This window comes from Aplidium turbinatum, chromosome 5 (genome assembly GCF_918807975.1).
Source record: "Aplidium turbinatum chromosome 5, kaAplTurb1.1, whole genome shotgun sequence".
Classification (NCBI taxonomy): domain Eukaryota; kingdom Metazoa; phylum Chordata; class Ascidiacea; order Aplousobranchia; family Polyclinidae; genus Aplidium; species Aplidium turbinatum.
This window is the reverse complement of record NC_137476.1, coordinates 36904782-36926942: the sequence shown is the minus strand read 5'-3', so window position 1 is coordinate 36926942 and position 22161 is coordinate 36904782. Positions and strand designations below refer to the sequence as shown.

The 22161-nt window shown below is 36.2% G+C and overlaps 1 protein-coding gene across 1 annotated transcript in view; it reads right to left on the bottom strand.

Moving 5' to 3' along the window:
- The window catches only part of LOC145771234 (uncharacterized), a 194556-nt gene that overhangs the window by 141546 nt on the left and 30849 nt on the right, over positions 1 to 22161 (bottom strand). Inside the window, exon 3 of the mRNA XM_082582969.1 lies at positions 19521 to 19580. Within this exon, the coding sequence (XP_082439095.1) occupies positions 19521 to 19580 (60 nt within the window). The remainder of the gene's footprint in view (positions 1 to 19520; positions 19581 to 22161) is intronic.

The following is a 22161-nucleotide window of genomic DNA, read 5'->3' as shown; positions in this document are numbered from 1 at the left end:
TTTCCAAAATTTTTATTTTTTGCTTTAATTTTTATTCGCGTATTAAGAGTGCGGAAAAGTTGTGCACTGACATTGTAAGCACAACGCAAAAATAAATTTCCAAAAAAATTAATATCTTGGGGTGCCCCAACAAAGTTTAAAATTCAAAAAAAAAATTGCAAATTTTTAAAAATTCCATTTTTACACATTTGTAACTGCACTGCCTACCGCGAATCGTTGTAAATTACGCAGAAAATCAATATTTACAAGTAGAATTATGGTACAAGTACATGTAAGATAAGCAAACCTTTTAAGAACATAATCTAAAATCTTGTTTTGTATTGAGATGGGGCATGTCTTTGCTGGACTGTAGCCGACTTCTGATGAATCCTACGCGGTTAGCGGCACTAGCACATACTGCAACAAAGGCCTCCGTGACAACCTTGACACCTCGCTCGACTGCTTGCGTGTGGCAGGGGAAATTGAGAAAATGTTGGCTTGTGTTGATGTTTTTGAACGACCATAGTTCTCTGTTGTCATTTTTATAGTTATTGGAGGTTTGGTTTTGTCGTTATCGGTTTGCCAGCATATCATATCAACATAACTGACAGCATTAAAATTGAATTTTGGCAGTTTGAAGCGCCGGATTTCAGTGTAAACGGGAGTTTCTCGTGCAAGCAATATACGGCGTATTCCCAGCTCACCCACATGTGATTCTTTGTCAAACAGCATTGATAAAAGTCTGTTTTGGCTGTGGCCAAAAAATCCATTTCTTTGAATAACAGGGTCAACAATGGCTTTTAGTTTATCCGACAGGTAGCAAGATTTGCTGATGGTTTGCCATAGATGAAAAGCACTGCTGATACAGAGTAGATTGCACTTTATTTCGAACCACATAGGAGCATATACCTTCATGATAAAGGTAGCCAGCGTTTTTAAATTATCAGAGAGTTCTGTGGTCCCTATATACAACCGCAGAATGCAATTCCCCGCAGTTAGCCAGCGTGAGTGATTAAGCTTACCTGGACTGCTTGTGGCGAGTGAACCGGGAATTTCTCCTGTACAAACGAAATGACAAATGAACCGGAGGTATCTTTGGTCTGTGCTTAAATTGGTCAAACCCATATGAGAAAATTTACTTGGTATTGATTCAAATCGTCGGATAGGCATTTTATCACATGTAAGTATCGCCTGTAATTTTATCACATGTAAGTAAAGCCTTTCCAATCTGTCAGGAATACCCACGAGGATCAGTTGTTCTGCCATCCAAAAACTCAAAAAGATGCTGCAGGGGTAATTTGTTTGCGTGGAGTTGACATACCAACCATTGCAGCGTTTTTTGAAACTCTAATTCCAACAGTCGGATAACACCGCCTGCATGACCCGTATTTACCACAGTACCATCACACCCCACGGCTGTTATTAAGCTGGTGTCTGTGCCTCTATCATGAACTGCTGATATTATGGAGTCGGCAATGCTTCTGGCTGTTCACGCGGTTGGACTTGCCTGGCCAAAATACTGAGATCCAGGTTCGGCGATAATAATACACACGCTCTTCAACAACAGATCTTCTATAAGACACCCCATGATCATCTACTTCAATCTTTAGTGTCTTGTCTTTTCTGCCATCAAAATACAAACCGTGTAAAACGTCCGACCTGGACTCTTGCAATTCTTCTCGATTTCTACTTCTTGATCTCCGAACTTTGTTTCTATCAATAATACCAGTTTTATCAGCACTAACCATTACTATATACCTACGTCGTGCAACGCAGCAGACGCTACAGCGGCCGCTGCTCGATCAGAGATGGCATAGCGATTCCACATAAGTGCCATCAAACGCATCGCCACAGGTCTGGTGGTCTAGTATGGTGGGACGAAATTAGAGTCATGGTCGTCGTCATGAAATCGATTTGCGATCCGTGTAGCTGCGTGAGAGAGATACAGCTTGAAACCTGCAGTAAGTCAAGTGTGTGCTGCGTAGCCTACACATAACGCACAAAAGGCCCGCACTAAGCCTGCGTGATGCTCTGGGCTACGGCCGTGTGACACACGATGAAGAAGAAGAAGAAGAAGAAGAAGAAGAAGAAAAGAAAGAAGAAGAAGAAGAAGAAGAAAGGGGAAGGAAGCAAACGTTGGTGAATGTTCATGTTACAGGATACAAACAACCATGACATCAGCAATGCAAAGTAACTATTAATTTTCGGAAATTTTCTGAAACGGTTAAAAACTAAAACAAAAAATAAAATTTTTGGAAATTTTCCACTTTTTCTAATATTTCAACTTCTTTGGGGCACCCCAATATATTAAAATTTTTGCATTTTTTTTTTTGTTGTGCTTACAATGTCAGTGCACAACTTTTCCGCGCTCTTAAAAAGCGATTAAATTCTAAAACAAAAAATAAATTTTTTGGAAATTTTCCGCTTTTTCCAATATTTCAACTTTTTGGGGCAACCCAAGATATTAAATTTTTTGAAATTTTTTTTTGTGTTGTGCTTACAATGTCAGTGCACAACTTTTCCGCACTATTAATAAGCGATTAAGAAAAAAAGTTGAAAAACGATCCACCCTAGTGCCCATGGCTTATCTTGATGATCTAGCCAAAATTTGAAAATATCAATATCTCAAAAACTGGAGCCAATTCAAAGACACCGGTGTTATTTTCGGATTCAGTGGCCCAAAATTGCCCAGAAACCGTTAAAATATCTTCGGCACTCGGAAAAAAGTTTGTTTTGTTGGCCAGTGTAATCAAACTACTATGTGTGTCAAATGAGTGAAGACCTTTTTTTGGAACTTCCTCTCTGATTTGCCGATTTCGCTACCTTTTCAAAGAAATTTGGCTTTCAAAAGTGTGTGGGCCAGGCTCACCCACAAAATAAAGTAGGTGGGCCCAGGCCCACGAGGCCCACGTGGTTCCTCCATCCCTGTCACAATGTCACCAACAAAAGTAGAAGTCTGTAAACTTTAACAAATTATATTGTTTTAGGTCAAACGCATCCTAGTGTAGCCATAAAGCCAGAAATTTACTTTGTGCTTTCTGAGTTTGTCGAGTATGCAGTATGATGACATTTATTGATTACAAGTACAAAAACTTTTGAAATGAAATCTTTTAAAATTTTGCAAGGAAATGCAAAGTTTAGGAATAAAATGATTGAAAGGACTGGTCAATCTAATTGTTGATTTTATCTTTTTTTTTTCTGTTGGCGATTAAACTAAAATGACACAACAAAATACACAAAAATTAATCGCAAAAGTAAGCAAAAATAAATAAAATAATTCATAGTTAAGCACATACAAAACAGAGTAACTTGTTTCATTGAAGTTACTTTGTTTTGTGTGCAGTGGCCTACCAATGCAAAATGGTGCCCATGGAAAAGTTTAAATGTGCGCCCTTTTTAACAATCTAAGTTAAATATTGCATACAAATCGTTTATGAACAAATCACGAAGAAAATATATGTGTTATTGCCATTTTATTATGTTCAAAGGCAGTCACGTGAGATCGTTTCGTCATGCAAGTTTTGTTCTCTCTGCGGAGCTAATCAATTTGATAGAATGCTGCGCTATTGCGCCTTTCCAAGTTATTTCCCACATAAAAACTAGCCAACGCGGCTTATTACTTTTTCATCTGACGCTGTGTATACTGTAGCCTACTACCAAGTGAATTATTGGACATAATCGGACATAAGTTTATTATGACATACTGTATATAGGCCTACATGGACATAATGTGTTCATAGTCTTTTACCTACAGGCCTACTTAACCCTATCTTAATACGAGCTGTTTTCGTACACGGAAAGCACGTCACGGGCTATCTTAGCCCGTGCTAATTAATCGCTAATAACGGGAGCTATGAAAATCACAGAACCAAAATATTTTACAAGATAATAGCTATCTGTGTTGTGCGTATAGAAATTAAATTTTTACCCAACAAATTTATTGAAATAAAGCGCTTGAGTGAAAAAACGTCAGAAAGTTGGTTTTTATTCTAATTTCCCGAAAATAGCTTCAAAAGTGAAAGTTTTGAATTATATCTAGACCAGTGGTTTTCAACCTTTTTGGTGGAACGGAACCCAATCAAACATTCCAAAAGCTCGAGGAAACCCTGTTCAATAATTTAATTGCCCTATGCAAAAAACATCATTTGATTAATAAAGTTAAATTAAAATACTCATGTTCAGATTTATTTATGTACAATAAAAATACAAACTGTAAAAAACCTAATACTGGCAAAACAAAATGATCTCTAACACGTTCACGGCAATTTGACCCACCGGTGTACAAACGATGAAACTGTCTGAAAGAACTCCTTGAAGTGAAGAAAACATGTCGACGAAATTTGGCAGGAAAGCAGAAAGTTAAAGGTAATCGCACGACAAGAAAACAACGACAATTCAGGATCGCAGCGAAGTGTAGCAAATGTATTAATAGTGCCAAACGTAATAAATATTTGATAATATTTTTAAACAATATGCATCTAATAATAAAATAGACTCTCGAATTTGAACGTAAACTTGCGGAACCCCTAAACTTACTGGCGGAACCTTAGGGTTCCGCGGAACCCTGGTTGAAAACCACTGAACTAGAATAAACAAAAACTACTTTTGCCAAATAATATAAGGCATTTTTGAACGTTTCTACATTTTATAGTAATTGCACTACCATTTATATTGCACTAACAAACCCATTAAACGCCGCACCTATTTCTAGAAGTTATTTTTTTTTCATTTTGTGATATGTTAGTAGCACCCTTCCAGTTTAGATAATTAACAAAAAAATTTGAAATTTTTTTGTTTGTTTATACAAAGCGTTGGTGAAGCGTATACAAAGCGATCTGAAGCGTTGCAGAAACGCAACGTCAGCTGTTAAGCGATAAATTTTTTTTTAATTGTTTGACTAATCGAGTGTTAAGTCTCCTTTTCCTTTGCTTCTTCTGCGTCTCTCTATTGACTGTTTTCTTTTTCCTCTGAACATATAAAAATCTAAGACCAAATTTTAGTCAAGTGCGACAACATAGTTTTCTTCCAGCTTTTCAGCTTCTTTGCTTACAGGAGAAAATAAGAAAGAAGCCCTTTTCTTACTCCATTTTACTTCCGATAAGCTGCATTTTTTCTTCGAAAGTGGGGTCGTTAGCACATCATCACTTTGTACTGGGTTGCAATGAATTTCAATCTCTCCTGCAGCGTCTGGTAGCACTGCTTCACTTTCTGTCAAATCGTTTTCGTCCATACCTTCTTCGTCGCTAACTACAGTATGATCTGGTATTGCTATGACCAAATTGACCATGTCAATTTCATCTTCTTCACAATATTCCATATTCTCGAAACCGGCTAATACCTTCTCTACAGTAGGAAACTTCTGGCGAGACATTATTTAGTGTAACATAATGCGTTCGGCGTAATTGAGTGTCGTAACGGTTAGTGGAGTGGTTCCTCGCTCTAACAGTCCGCGTCCAATACTCGGTGCGTCACGGGAAGCCTCACTTAACTCTCTAAACTACGTTTTTCCGTTCGGTTAAAATAACAATAACTAGGCCTGCCTCTTGTAACAATCAGTTTCGGTGTGAGACAGAAAACATAATCCCGCTCTTTTTCGGCCAAGCCATCACTAAGACAATTAAGTATCGTTTAGAGTTGGACAACTGGTTACTGGCTAGTAATTCTCAGAAATCATTTGCAAATCAGGTCAATTGTCACTTTATTGTTTCGTAAATGCTTCGTTAGCAAACAAACAGAAGTTTTGAAGAAGAACAAACGCCGGTAATCAGCATCTCTTTACGAAAAAAGGTGCGTGGCTACTACACTGCATAATAAAGTATCGGTTTTACGCTGACGTTGCAGAAATGGTACAGCAAAGTTTGCACTTAAATATCTCCGGCTCTTCACACATTTAGAAGATGTGCTTACACTGGTATGTTCAAGCATCACTACACTATACTTTAAGCCAATTTTTGAAATTATTTTATTGAACTAATGCATATAGAAATACGACTAACAAAATGCGCTCGAAATGCGTGAAAAATGTCGTAAAAGAGCGATGATTTTAAATATACAAAAAAAATTATTTTTTTAAAATAAGGTTTTAAACACTTTATTTAGAGTTCAAATGACAAGAATATTCATTTTTTTAGATGGAAAGTTGCTTTTGAAATGCGTTTATAGAGGCTCAAAGTAAGCGTTGCAGCAACGCAACGTCAGCGGTTAATGGGTTAACATATATATAACTAGCATTGCTCGAAAATGTCTAGCCACCTGAGACGAAATGCTTATTGTGAAAGGCAGAAAGGTAGAAAAATGACCAGTTTACGTTTAGATAATTCCCAAAGAATAAAAACTAAAAGTCAAGAAATTTCACATTTCTAGCATATTTCCTTCTGTGAAATATTTCACTGATAGAGTGGGGCGTCCTCATAAAACCTCGTGTCGCTACAGGTAGGGTTAAAATTCATCTCAATAGAGCGCTGTGTTGATGCAACCGGCGGTGACCTACCTATAGATACGGGAATTTTTGTCGGATAACTGTGGATAAAAATAAAACGACCCAAGTCCGGCAGATTTTTTCATAAACTAATATTAATTAATTTAATTTGCCGCCGACTTTTTTGGCATGTCGGCGGGTTTTGTTACCGTTGGGTTGTATACTAACTAGTGATTGAAGAAACTGCTAGCGAATCATTCCCAGTTCCAACATTGGTGTGTTCTACTACGAATTGCGTTTATTTTATCCGCTTGATAACTTGAGGAAGTTAGGTAAAAGTACTAAAGCACAGCTTGTGAAGTTGTGAATTAACCTCAAAACTTCAGACTGCTAGGCAGCGCCAGCACAGCATGTAAAAATAAATCACACCTAGCCTAATTCTTGGTCTCAAAATTTCAAATAATTATGCTTATAGGCTTGATAATGCTTTAATGCTAATTTCCTCCTAGAACAGACTGAGTGATCTAGTCAGGCCAAATTGAAGTCATACAACATATTTGATTTATAAATTCTTATACGCTGTCTGACACTGAAACTGTCTGCTTTGTAAACCGCTGAGGAGCAACGCATGCTGCGATGGGTACAACGCTATATACAAACTAACATTATTATTATTATTATAAAAAGAAATAAGTAAGTTCTGGCGCTGGTTCAAAGCTTCAACTAATCGTTGCTTAGCGACTTTCTTAAGCATCCAATTGTTGCTGACTGAACGCAATACCAGCCAGGAGAAGCACAATGTTGCTTTTGCAACGTCACAATTCCATTTTTTAAACATATTTAAAAATAATTTAAATTGACATCAAATACTTGCCACGAATTGTCAACCAGGTCTTAGAATCACTTTCTGTAATTAGTTGCGTTCTTCTCTAATTTTTTACTTCACTAAATCTGATGACAAGGCTTCAATCACATGATCAAAACAACGATCATACTTTTTGAATATAGAAATATTATAAAACTTGAGTAGCTCACTTAGTTATACCAAAAACACGACTTCAGACCCATCTTAAAAGCTGGGGGTGGATGCTGAGTTTTATTGCATTGAAGGTAGTTTTGTCACTTCTTTGCCATAAAGATTAAGAAAGGGAAAATGAATTTATTTGATATTCATAATCTATAGGCTATTAGTTGAGTTTAGTTTGTTTTTATTTCTGACCATCACAGCAACAAACAATATATCCCAAACATAACAGAGGTTTAGAAAAAGGTAGAAGCGACAAAACATGAACGTTACAACGTGCATGATGCCAAAGCAGAATAATCAGTTTAAAATATGGCACGGTCGCAACACCTTGATTAGTTACACAGACACACATTTATTAGTTTAACACCTATAATATGGAATAATAGTTCAAAATTGTGTAGCCGACACGTTGGTTAGTAAGGTTTATCTGAGACATGAAGTTTGCCTCGGTAGGTAGACTACCAAAAATTTGTAGCGGCACGTTGCTTGTTAGTATGCCCGCTCATACACAGTCGTCGATGCGACGACAACACTTCTGGGCATGAGTATTGCGAGAAGTGATCAGGACACGACGACCTTCGCTATTGAATTGTTTATTGATTAATTCCAATATAATACGCTTGACGTTTGTTTGTTTGTTTGTTTATCTTTATCCTGCATTGCGGGAAAGCGGACTTGAGCGCTATGCATCGGTGTACGCCTTCCGACGTACACCTGACCCACGCTGCAGCCGACTGCAATGTCTGTTTCCGGTTGTCTACTCTATTTATGACTTAAATTTGGTACTACCCATTACTCGAAATCGATCACTGGGTAGAGGCAATTGTCGTAAAGTTTCTTGACCAGAGAAACAACAGCAAGTTCGGGTGGCTGGAGTCGAACATGCAGGCTCTCGACTGCGAGCCCAACGCGCTAACCACTCGGCCATTGCTGCCGTTGAACGACAGAATCCATGCAAGAAGAGCAACTAATGAAAGATACCGGAACGACTGACAGTTCTATCACCAGAAATTAGCACAACGCTCTGTCGTCCTACATTGCCAACTTTAATTTAAAAATTAAGAGTTCTTCTTGAGTGGGTGAGAATAAAAAAAGGGGCGCTGCAGTAGGTTGCTGTGGTAGACCCCAAGCCGTGAATCTTTAGTGCAGTCATAAGAGATTTTTGTGGGAAATTTTTTTTATCAAGCTGATGCTTTGCTGAGACCTTCCCCATACTATGCAGATGGCTCAGAAAAAAATCCCCATCAATCGGATGATGGGAGACCACCTTTTGGGCCATTTTGCCAAATGACGTCACAATCCCTTTGGGTCCAAGATATGAAAACTTCAAGTTTTTCAAAATAGGACATATTATACATCATTTTTTACCTTTTTGGAAATGGAACAACTTTTTCTATTAACCAGAACCCTGAAACTGTACAGACAAAGAGTTATTACCGATTAAGCAAAAGGATAAATCTATGAATTTCAGGCAAATTTGAAATTATTCGTCACTGTTGGACTTATTCCTCTATATTCATTTACAAGAATTGAACAAAGTAAGCGAAACATAAATTGAAGGTATCATCATCATCAAAAACGTCAAAGATGTTGTTTTCCTCCTCGTCTTGTTCCGTTTCATCTTCATTGTACGAGCGTTCCTCTTCTTCGGTACCAACATCGACGTTATGCAAAAGTGAAAATAAGTCTTCATTCTTAAGTTTTTCGTCTAGTCTCTGGAGTATGTCGTTCATACTATAGTTATTACTCAGATAAAAAAAAGATGTGAAACTATCTTTGTATTTCAAGCATACTTAGGCTACTATAGTATTAAATTCAACACCATGACATTCACCACACGAAGAAGCACATGCCATTCCATACTTGCGACAGGTGCAAGTTTTCGTTCCACATGGATTTTTTGTTGATTTCTTACATCTGCATTTAATTACTTTGGTCAATGCTTCTGGTGCTATAGGCATATCCGTCATTATTGGGACAAATTCGTTGTTGCTATTGCTTCTCCATCCTCATTCACAAACATCATAGCCATCAAGATCTGGTATGGTGGCAATGACGATTCAACGCTTATTACACTCAGGTATGTATTTTTACATAGGGAATATATAGTAATGTTTACACTTTTAAGATATTGTCCAATTCTAGATATGCTGTATGTAATATTTATCTTTGTTCACTTTTAGATATATCAAAGATATGTACATGGCATGCAAAGGGATAATTGCATCGGAAAAGCTACTACCAAGCCAAAAAGCAGCCTACTTCCACTCATCATCAAAATATGTATTTGGGCTACAAACTCATCATCAAATATTGTGCTGGTCTTTACTTGATGAAGAATTTAAACTCAATGTTTATGAATGGGGATGGAGAAATAATAACAACAATAAAAATGCATTTTAAATTGCATTGACACTTAATCTATCGTTGCTAAGCTAATGTCATTGCATCTTAACATTCTTAGAATTTAGTTCCGTTTAAATGAGCGTTCAGTTTGTTTTTTATTACTTATTATCACGATAAAAAATAGTTTAGGCTATGTCATCGTAAGAAGTCAGGCAAGTCGGACAAATGATAGGAGCTATATCACGTAGAAACTAGTTTTATAGTTAAAACAGCTCTTTAATTAGAATTTTAATAGATTTGATTTTTTACATGTTTCTTATGTAAACAAAACAAAAAATAAATACAGCAAATATTCACGAAGAGTAAAAAATGTGTTGTTTCGCTCATACTGTACATCTCTTTATGCTTGTCAACTTTGGCACAATTATCGCTGTTCTTCGATCAATCGGATTAGAATTGCTTATAATGACTCATTTCGAATTCTACACAATATGCCTCGCTTTACTAGTGCTCGTGAATGTCAAGTTAATGCAAATGTTACAACTTTTGATGCTATGTTGCGGAAAACAGTTTATGCCTTTGTGCAACGTTGTTACAAATCTCTCAATTCTCTTATCATAGCATTAATGTCCTCAGACGCTTTCTATAAAACGACATATTTTAAGCACTACAATGATATGTTGCACATGTCATCCAAGTGACTCCTTACGTCTTGTTTTTTTTGTGTTTTTTGTGTTTTGGCTTTAATATGGACAACTTTGTCTGATACAAATAAATAAATAAATAAAAAATTAACATCTTATTATCTGAATTATTGACCTAAAGTCTTATAGTTTAGCTATGCATAATATTTGATCTTTTCTATTCTTTTACATAATATTACTTACTTTTTTAACAGTTTCATTAAATTTTATAATCATCTTAATAGTATTTCATTCTTTATTATTGCAGATTATACTGATGAAGCCACACTTGTGTGGCGAAAGCTCTGTATTTAAACAAACTGATTCTTCTGATTCGGTACGATATTGTTTACTTTGTTTAAAATGTTTTGTCACACCGCGCATCCCAGTGAATCATCAGTTGAATTATAAGAAGATTTGACGAAAAGTTTAGGAACGAAGTTTCGTTTTGGAATCTCTATTAAACCTTTATTATTGTTAAGTAGAATACATAGTAATCGATGATTGAGTGAATACAATGTCGAAAAAGCAATCAGTTTCTTGGAAGGTCAACAACAATAATCGATGCATTTCCTTTAATCTGCATTACTATGCATTGCATCAAATCTAGTCTTGACTACGTCCACTGCATACCAATGGACCAAGTGTGTGCCAGGCTCTCTCATGATTGTCTCCATTGTCTCCAAATTGCAATTCCGTCACTGGAAGAGAATTCTTATCCGTCAAATATCCTTCATCCGAAGTTTCAGGAGAACGGTTCTTGTCACAATTACATTTCAATATGTTGTCCTCACAGGTACCTGCAGCGAATCAAATAAATTTGTAAAGTCTATTGGGCCGACTTACGTTTCGTTCACGACTAAATCTAAACATGATTGGAGCAATAGAATAATAATAATAACAATATTTATATAGCGCCACATCCACAGTCAAACTATGCTCCTGGGCGCTGTACATGACAATGGTGATAATTAATACGGTACTTTCAGTAACGATGTTCATTGAAATAGAACGTTTTCAAGCGAGCTTTGAATTCATTTAAATTTTCAGCTTTCTTTACACAAATAGGCAAACAATTCCAGCAACTGGCAGCAACAACTGGAAAGGTGCGATTTCCATATTGTGTCTTACATGAAGGGTTGCACAAGAGCAATTGATGTTGAGAACGCAAAGTTCTGGCAGGTTTATAATGAACACGCAAAGTGTCCAGATAGTTCGGAGCAAAATCATGGAAAACTTTTTAAATTAATAGACATATTTTGAAGCGAATACGATACAATACTGGAAGCCAATGCAGGAATTTTAGTATAGGAGTGATATGCTCACGTTTACGTGTTAAAGTAATTAGCCAAGCGGCAGCATTCTGAACTCTTTGAAGACGCAAAATAGTACAATGTGGAATGTTATTTAACAATGAATTTGAATAATCAAGCCTGAATGTTACAAGTGCATGCGTTAAAGTTTTGCAAGCAGCAACATTTATAAACTGTCTGATAGAACCAATATTTCTAAGATGAAAAAAGCAAGATTTAACAGTGGAACTGACAAAGTTTTCTAAACACAAATGTTGATTTAATGTTACACCAAGCAATTTAATGGAGTTAGAAGAAGAAAGATTGATATTACTCAGGTAAGGGTCATGTCGTTGAAATTTGAAATATACCGTTTCGGAGAAAATACGATATACTCACATTTTTCTTGGTTCAGTTTCAACATATTATAAGACATCCAATTTGAGATATCAACCATGCATTTTTTGGAATTTTGATTTAATACAACACAAGGATTCTTCATCAGTAACACGCAAATACAATTGTATATCATTGTCGTGAACTAATACATACTTTATTACGCAAGCTTATATTAGCTTTAACAAACTAAATGGAACATCTAAATAAATATAAACAAATGAATTAAGCTTAGTACTTCAGACAATAAGATTATCAACCTGAACCGCACCTCAACATAACAAGCAAGTAAACAGAGTGGGAGCGCCAACTGAACAGTTGCGTTGGCCAAAGGCATTATGCGTGGAACGCGGCAGGAGTTTCTACTGTAGCATACAACGTAAATTACACGACATTCACCCCTTCATAAAAATTACAGTACAATAAATACACAAACGCTCAATTGTAGTTCAGCCTTTTTGGCGGGTTTTTTATACGAACAGAACGCCAGTTTTTCTGTGTTTGCAATTCAACATTAGGTTCAATAGGTTGCGTGTTAATAACCGCACCATCGTCTGCAGAGCTCCTCTCACAGGTAATTTCACGTTCGACGTCATCAGAAACATTTCTAATTCTGGAGTTCACTTCATTCGATTTCTCCACTTCAGCAGGGTTGACGGGGTCGGCAAAGTCTCGTCCTGGCGCTGCCAAGTCTCTGGCAGATACAGTTGCTTCCCTTCCATTTGGGAACTTTACCACAGCATAGTTTGGATTTGCATTCACAAGTTGAACCTCGTCCACTAGTGGATCGTACTTGTTACGTACAAAACGTTTTACCAGTACCTTGTCTTCTTCAGTCAACCACGAAGGTACACATAACCCAAAAGTTGAACGTCGTGGAAAATTAAAAAGTCTTTCGTGAGGCGTTTCATTTGTGGATGTGCACAATAACGATCGAAGTGAATGCAATACTTCTGGAACAACTAATTCCCATTGTGAAATTTCTAAATTTTTAGTACGAAGAGCTAACTTAATTGCATTCCAAACAACACCATTATAACGTTCACACTGTGAATTGCCACGCGGATTATACACTGACGAATGTGTTGTGGATATGCCTCTCTCACTTAAGAACTGTTTTATATCTTTGGATATAAAGCATTTTGCATTATCACTATGCACTACGGCTGGCATACCAAACATGTTGAACAAAGATTTCAAACAAATAATTACAGTATGAGAAGTAGTGTTACTATAAGGAAAAACAAAGGGGAAACGCGAAAATTCATCAACAACAGTTAAAAAGAAATGATTTTTAGTATTTGACGGCAATGGTCCTTTAAAGTCAATACTCAAGCGTTCAAATGGTTGCGTTGCTTTAATCAATGTAGCTTTTGGAGGTTTGTAAAACCTTGGCTTCACTTCACAACAAACTTTGCAATTTGTGACCAATCTTTTCACATCATCTATCGAGTATGGCAAATTCATTGTTCTTACAAAATGTTGCATTCTCACAACTCCCGGATGACACAAATTTTCATGAATTTCTTTCAGTGTGTTCCCAGTTGTACTGGCACAATACGCACGAGATAAAGCATCAGATGCCACGTTAAGTTTGCCTTCGCGATACACGATATCATACGAATATTGTGCCAATTCGACTCGTCAACGCATTATCTTGTCGTTTTTTACTTTTCCTCTTCTTCTGTGGTCGAACATAAAAGCAACTGAATTTTGATCAGTGATCAAAGTAAAATGTCTGCCTAAAAGGAAATGTGACCACTTTCGAACCGCTTCTATTATGGCAGTAGCTTCTTTTTCGATACTGGAATATCGCTTTTCGTTCGAATTCAGGGTCCGAGAAAAAAAACGCCACAGGCCTTCCCGCCTGATGTAATATTGCGGACAACGCAATATCCGAGGCATCAGTTTCGACTGAAAAGGGCAAGTTTTCATCTATTACCTTCAAAGTGGCTTCTGCCAAGACTTGCCGAAGTTCGTTAAAACACGAGATAGCTTAATCACTCAGGGGAAACCTATTACTATCAACAAGCGGTTTTATTTTGTCCGAATATTGCGGTATCCATCGAGCATAATATGCCATAAGACCAATAATTCGTCGTAGCTCTTTGGCTGAGGTTGGAACCGGCATTTCTAATAACGACTTCACTCTTTCGCGATCAGGGCTTAAACTGCCATTACTTATTTCATACCCCAGTAAGTTGATCTTGTCCGTGGAGTAGGTGCATTTGTCATTATTGAAAGTGAGATTGCACTTGTTTGCAACTGTTAAGAAATGCTGAAGGTTTTCATCATGTTCTTCCTTTGTCTTACCGCACACGGTAATATTGTCCAAATAAGCAAATGTGCCTTTACAATCATTGCTCTCGATGATATTGTCAACAATTCTTTGAAACCAAGGTACAGCATTTGTTAATCCAAACGATAGTCTTTTGCTTTGATACAATCTACCATTGGCTTCAAAAGCTGTATAAGGCCGATCTTCCACAGGAATTTCAACTTGATGGTATGCACTTTTCAGATCCAATGTGCTAAAAAATGAATAGTGAGCAATCTTGTTGACCAAATTTTGCATGTTAGGCAATGGATATCCGTCTAACAACGTAAACTTATTGATAGTTTGACTGTAATCAATGCACATTCTTTTCCAGTGATTTTCTCCAGATACCACAAGGACTTGAGCTCGCCATGGTGCAGTGCTTGGCTCAATTACACCTTGCTGAAGATCTTTTTGTATAGTTTCAGTTATAAATCTTTCGTTAGCAGCAGACTGCTTTCTGGACTTAATCACAATAGGCTTACAGTTGGGCGATAAATGTTGAAACAATCTTGGACAAATATCCGTTTTCACGCATTTTAGTGCCCCCAGATACAAAGGAGCTTCGCTACCTCCAAAGTTAATTTTTACGTGCTTATGCTGAGCCAAGAAGTCCTGCCCCAGAATAACGTCCGTTAACAAATTGCATTTTTTTATAACATCATTCTTCACTAAGAAAATAGTTTTGATTGTAAAGTTATAGCGTCTCCTTTGGATCGTTTTTAGTCCGGCATCTCATCCGCAGCCGTTCCAACATGGTTAACCAAGTGTTGGCCGCTCCTGACAGGAGTGCTCGCAGCCTCCACACGCCGCCACGAATAGCAAATTTAAAAAAGCAAATTTAATGCACGAATAGCAACTTTAAAAGAAACATGCGCAAACTACAGAAAATAATAATCAGCACCAACTTAATTGAACATTCATGAGACCACATGTAATGAATGTTCCAAATAAATTGCATGGCCCAGTAGCCAACAAGTGCTTTCGTCACTGATACACACTGATTGCATGTTGCTTTTTTGTGACGTCTCGGGTGTTGGTTTCAAAGTGCTTGGTTTCCATTTAAACGCCTTAATTGAGGCTTTTATGATAACCAATGGAGGTAGCCCTTTGTAATTCTGATGTTTTCTTTGCAGATTAAATTAAGGTTATAATAATTATTTAATATCTTTTCAGGTGTTATCGACTTATTACTTTTGCATATTTTTCAGGACCTTCTGATGATCCTCCTGTCAGGGTGAAACAGGCTGTCAAAACCGAGTAATCACTATATTTGATGTAATATTAATATGTACATACGGCAATGGTACTTATATCGGAATAATCGGCATACGAAGCCGAGTAACGTAATCAAGTGTAACATCTTCAAGTTTATTACATATAGAAACACAAATAAACTTGATCACGTTACTCGGCTTCGTATGCCTATGGTTCAACAAGAAAAACTTTCTACCGAAGCTCTATATCGAAATAATTTCATCATAATCATCAGAACATTTCCATTAATGAAACTGTCTCACCAGTTTCTCCACATGCACAATAGCGGTCCCTACGTGACGTAGCTCCTCCCCAGTATTTCTGTGCTGATCCATCACGTGACAACCAGGCAGCGTATGTTGGGTTGCCGTATCGGAACATGACTGATCGAAAACATCGATACTGAAAGGCAACCAATAAGTGAGGTCTAAATTTCTTTACGACAAACGTACACACTTTTGTAATCAAGAAACCGCCAAGTGATCCCACTTAAAATCAAAGCTTAACTTATACTGAATTGTTCCATCAGGTAGTACTGGAGAACTCGTAGATCATCTACAGAGAGATCACCAGGCTTTCGACTAGGTTGAATGCTTTTGGTGTATGCGCCAAATAGTTTCAAACGTTTTGTAATTAAGAAAACAAAAAACCAGGGTATCCCGATAAGTGTCTGACTCTGTAAGTCTCTGACATTAACAACCAAGTTGTTCTTTTATAGACAACGGAGAGACTCAACACAAAACAATAGACTTTCAGAAATTTTCAAGAGTATTCAAAATTGTGAAACAAAAGTTGTCAAGGAAAAATTATCTAAAAAATGTTTGAGAACCTATAATTGAGAACATCACAATGGATTATAATACCTCATAGGATAATGAAGAAAGACTAAAGATTAATTGAAAAACTTAAAAAATTAAAATCAATGTTAAGAAGTCAATGTTTAAAGAACTGTCAATACTTTGCACTAAAAAAACAATTTTGACCTGAGCTTCCATCACGAATACAGAATATGAGAAACGTTTCTTATTTTGTAAAAACTTTTATTTGTCCGTTTCTTTACAAATGTATTTTTTAATTTTAAGGGACTTTTTTCAAGTTGCTTGTTTGTTTATAATTGTAGCAAACCTTTGAATATGTTGCACAAATCGGTGCAAACAGATTATTGTTTTCACAACAAAGTTTTACTGAATGGAAATGAACTGATTTTTATTGATAGCAACATTATATGGTGAACAACTTTCTTGTAAATGTTGTGTTGTAAAAAATAATATAAACAAAAGTTTCACAAAAAATATGTTTTTTTCTAAATCTAAAGATGCAAACGCATAATATTTAAATAGGATCTCAAAGAATAATGTTTTCTTTCAGTCCCAGGTAACTGCATAATTTTCCCAAGTAAAATATCATTTTAGGATTTGTGGAATAAAATTGAACTGAATTGCTTGATGAAAATATTGAATGAAAATCGATACTATATTGCAATTAGTCTGCTTGACCAGCCTCATGGGTGAAACACGGTGTCTATCGCTGTCAATTCTTGCTACAATCGGCTGCCAAGAAACATAACTTACAGCTTGGTTAACGCTTTAATAACCTGTGTGGAGATGGATATTTTTCTTTTCATTGAGAATTGAGACCCATGTTCGGATGTTCTGGAGGCTTATTCGTCTCACGCGCTGAGTCAAATTGTTATGCTCACGTCTCGGCATAAATTCTTGTATTCACACCTCGCTTTATTTTATGCTTGTGCCTTTACCTGCTGGAAAGGCGCCTTCCCAAAGGTAAGACAAAACTCTTTTGTTTTCTTTCAGTTCAATGTGATGTTGGATGCCGTCTGGATGGCTGCAACTTGATATTAATTTAATAATTTGGTGTTCCATGTGAAACTCTAACTTTAGTTTAAGTCTGGTATAGAAAAAACAGAAATAAATAACAAACAAGTTGGTGATTGTCTGAAGTCAGCCAGACAGGGATGGGGAAAAATATTTGACAAGCTCCTTCAACTCAGCAAGTGTTTTTCGACAGCCTTGAGAGACATTCCAACCCATACGAACAAATTTATGACAGTAAAAATTGAAAAAAATATTTATCTTTTTTTTTCAATGCCAGTATTAAACTTGAAGCCTTGATATGAAAAGAAATATCGCAGTTCCAATATCGAGCTACCAACCTTGATGAATTGTCTGCAACTCTGGGATTGTTCGATCAAAGCAATCACTTGAGGTAACTTGACGTCATATTTAATCTTCCGTTTGTAACATCTTCGAAGTTCGCACTTGGCAACACTGATCTCATTTGTACTGTCGTGTGAGATGATGGTCTCTGAAATGCAACAACGTCATACAACAATGACTGTGTATTATTTCAATATATTTATTAGGTCAGGAGAGTATATCAAATCCAGACCTTACAGACAAAATAGATGGAAATTTTTAATGAATTTTTTTTTTGGATCAAAAGTTTTTTCATTTTAGTTCAAAACCGAAATAAACAATAATGCGATCATTCACTATTTTAGCTGCAAAAACAAACACACGCTTGGGCACAAAATATAGATTTGTATCATTTTGCATTCACGATGGCTTTATTAAGGCCATTGCATTGTTATGTAAACCCAACTAAACTTTTTAGCTTTGAAATTTCTGCGGAAAATCATTTAATTTGATTTGAAGTTTTGGTTGGGAACAAAGTAAAGTTTATTCACGTTTTCATCATATAGTTTTAGCCAGTGATAGAGGTTTATTATTTTTTTACTTGTTTTTCAGAACCTTTTGAGGATCTTGTGAAAACTAAACACGCTGTTAAGATTATTGTGATAGTAACTACTTCTTTTTCTGGCGTATGATAGGGATAACATTATTTTGATGCTATTGTCACATTCAATGTGCGAGGTCTCGCGACGGGCTGCTTTGTATCTTGACCGAACGTGCTGTTTTAATTATGGAATTCTTGAGCGGTAGGTTATTATCGGTCAATGACCAGTAGTAACTTTTGATTGTGAAATCGTTGTTATGTAACGTAATTCTAGATGATTCTGTAAGATGCGAATCTCGAACATTCTGTTGTTTTTCTCAATCACCAAATATCGTTTGTCATGATGTCACAAGGATGTTTACCAATGGATCTCTGATTGCGAAATCATTATTATGCAATGTATTTTCTAGAATCGTTTACCCTACGTGGCAATCTAGAAACTTCTGTTGTTTACGATATAATGCAACTTGACAGAACAATCAGTCCTATGATATAACATTACGTAACCTTCTCGAAGTTACTAGACCGAACAACCTTCTATAAATAGTGGTGTAATTTGCGTAATCAATATTATTATGAGCTGAGAGATTGAGTTGATTATGAGAGTTGTGTTATGAGTTGTGGGTTGGTAAAAGGTGCAGAAATTATTGGTGATTGAGATTTGAAGTAATTGAATACAAGTAGATGAGAATTGGTGCTGATATAAATTGTGTTCGAAATTAGAGTTATTTGAGAAGCCGTTCGTTAAAGTCCTTCAAGAATTTTCATTATCATTTTGCTGGTAGATCTATCCGACCATTTAATTTACTGCGTTTCGGTTATACCCATTAAACTACGTCATTGAACCTTTCCAAGTCTTTTTCCTGGTAAGAGATAGAAAGAAATCGAGACAGCTATCAATCTGTTATGTGGGTATTTTAGACAATTACTTGATTTATAATAATATAAAGCAATACATTGTTTAGCATCTTACCTGTGGTTGTTCCAGTGAAGTTGCAATGAACATAAAACGGCGCCACACTTGAACTATCAGGTGATATCAAGTAGAAACCTGATTGGTCAGCTGTTCTATTGATGTAGTTACATGACTTTGGAGGATCGACTAACAATGCTTTAACCATAAATTAAATATCAGCTTATTATAGATGAGAAGGTTTGTAGTGCTGAAAACATCATGTAAATGACCGCAAAGCCACTCTATCTCGGTCACATATTGACCCAATCAGTCAACTACGGCAGATAACCTTTGTAGTACTGAAAGCATTAGTTAGAGGTAAGGTAAATTTTTGGATAATGAAGCATGTGTCATGTAATGAACATCAGATAAAAATGAACATATTGTTTCACCTTAAAGTAAAGACTTTAATCAACTAAACAAAATATAAACAAACACAAATTAAAGTCTGCCCATCACAAACAACTAACATAAGATAACTGAATAACTAAGTAAACCAGTCCACAACCATCTAGCTGCACGTTCAGCAAGAAAGCAACAACAATAACAAAAAGAAGAAAGCAAGGATTAAACGCCGCACCAACTAATCAGCTTGAAGCAACATAAAATTTCACAACACGTTATTGATAGAGGTTTAAACTTTTGTAGCACAAAGAAAGCGGAAGAAGCATCATTTGAAATACGTCTAACTCAAACAATTATGCTTACTGTAGTACATAAACTATTCAGTTGCGTTTCTTACAATGCAGATTAATTTATTTTTATGCAAATTAGTTCAATCTTACACAACGTCAGACTAATAAAATAATGGCGTAACTCATTTTTTCTTGTTTTGAGATAATCGAAAAAAACTGTCTACACGGTTGTTTTTATCATATTTATTGTACAATTAAAGGATAATAGCAATCTTACTGTACGTACATCAGCAAAAATTAAATTTCGATCAGCCAGGCTAGATCATCTTTAACTTTCATTAAGACTTATTAATACAAGGCAGATATTTTAATAGAACTTACTCTGTTTGAATAAATTCAAATAAATATGGTTTAGAATCCACCTTACGTTAATGATTTAAACCGATTTTTAGGTAAAGGTGAGTCCCATACTTGACTTCAAGCATCGGGGGATGAGAAGATAAGGTTCTCATTATACGAAACCAGTGTTTCCCAACCGGGGGGGAATTCCCCACTAGGAGGGAATTTTGCAATTTTCAGGGGAAAAATTGATCAGCCAGGCTAGATCATCTTTAATTTTCATTGAGGCTTATTTAAATAAAGCAGATATTTCAATAGAACTTAACTCTGTTTGAAGGAGTTGAAATAAATATGATTTAGAATCCAGCTTACTGTAAATGATCTAAATACATTTTTAGCTACTCTATATTGAATAAAACCGATGATACAACATTTACATTTGTAGCACACAAAAGTAAGTTAAATAAAAACAGGCTGGTTTTTATAAGCGTAAGCTACGTTAGATATTATAAGTTACTTAATTTCAATTGTGAGTTATTTTCATTGACCATTAACAACAACGATTTACACTGCAGTTCTTGAATAATTAAAGTTAGGTAGGTTTGTTTTGAATATGGGTTAGTGTCATATTGGTTTTACAAATAATCATTTACATTTAAATTCTTGTAATTGTTTTTCAAGCTTTCGTAATCGTTCACTGACATCTTCTGGAGTCCCTTGTTCTCCCTGAAAGATTTCAATTATTAAATTACAATACACTTAATCCGATCAAAAAAAGTGTTGGAAGCCTGGCCGATTGGCTGTGGGCTCTACAAGATAAAGTCACCATCCTTCACAGAAAGGTGACAGTGCTTTTGAAAATACAACTATTTGTTCGTTAGTTTTAATCTTCTGAAATATTCCAATGGATATTCCTGGCAGTTAGCATAGGCCTACTTATACATACGTGGTTTGCATAGTTTAACGGGCTTTAAAGCGCTGACGCATGCCAGGTTACTGAGATTGACAAAGTAAAGTTTCCAATTGTCAAAGTTTTGTAATCTGTGAATTATTCCTTCCACTAGGCCAGAAGTCCGCAAATAGTGGTTCGCGACCCAAATTTGAGTCGCGAGACCATCCACTCATAGGTCCACGGTTAATAGGTCCACCCGCTTATTAAGCTCAATGTAGTCCATTCCGGAATTACTGAAAGTATATGAGTGGCAGAGAATTGTCCCTCGCTTAATAAGCCCAAAATTGTCCGGTGTGAATGTGGATTTAATACGCGGAGACGACTATATTGAAATTGATATTAAATTGCAAAGTATTTTGAGCAAAATTATATGCTTCCGAAACGTTTGGGTCGCGAAGAATTAAAAGCATTGTCTTTTGGATCGCGCCAACAAGTATTTGCGGACTCCTGCACTAGGCGACGTTGAACGGCATAGATGTACTTGAAATGCGTTATTCATGCGCACACCTCGAGAGTCGAACTAACTCGTCTTCATCTTGGGGCTACTTTGTGCACAAAGTCGAATGATGAACCAACTAAGCTATCGGGATGATGTACTGTACAACGACTTGAAGTAATATATCAAGACATTAAAACTAATTAATTTAAATGACACAGAATTGAATTTCTGGCCTTAAACATATAATCACTAAGCAAAAGGATGGATGCGACTAAAAAAGGACAAAACTTTGTATTATAATCAGCGCCTTACAAAAATTCAACACTTACCTTTTGTCCTTTCGCACCCTGTACGCCCTTCACTCCAGTCTTA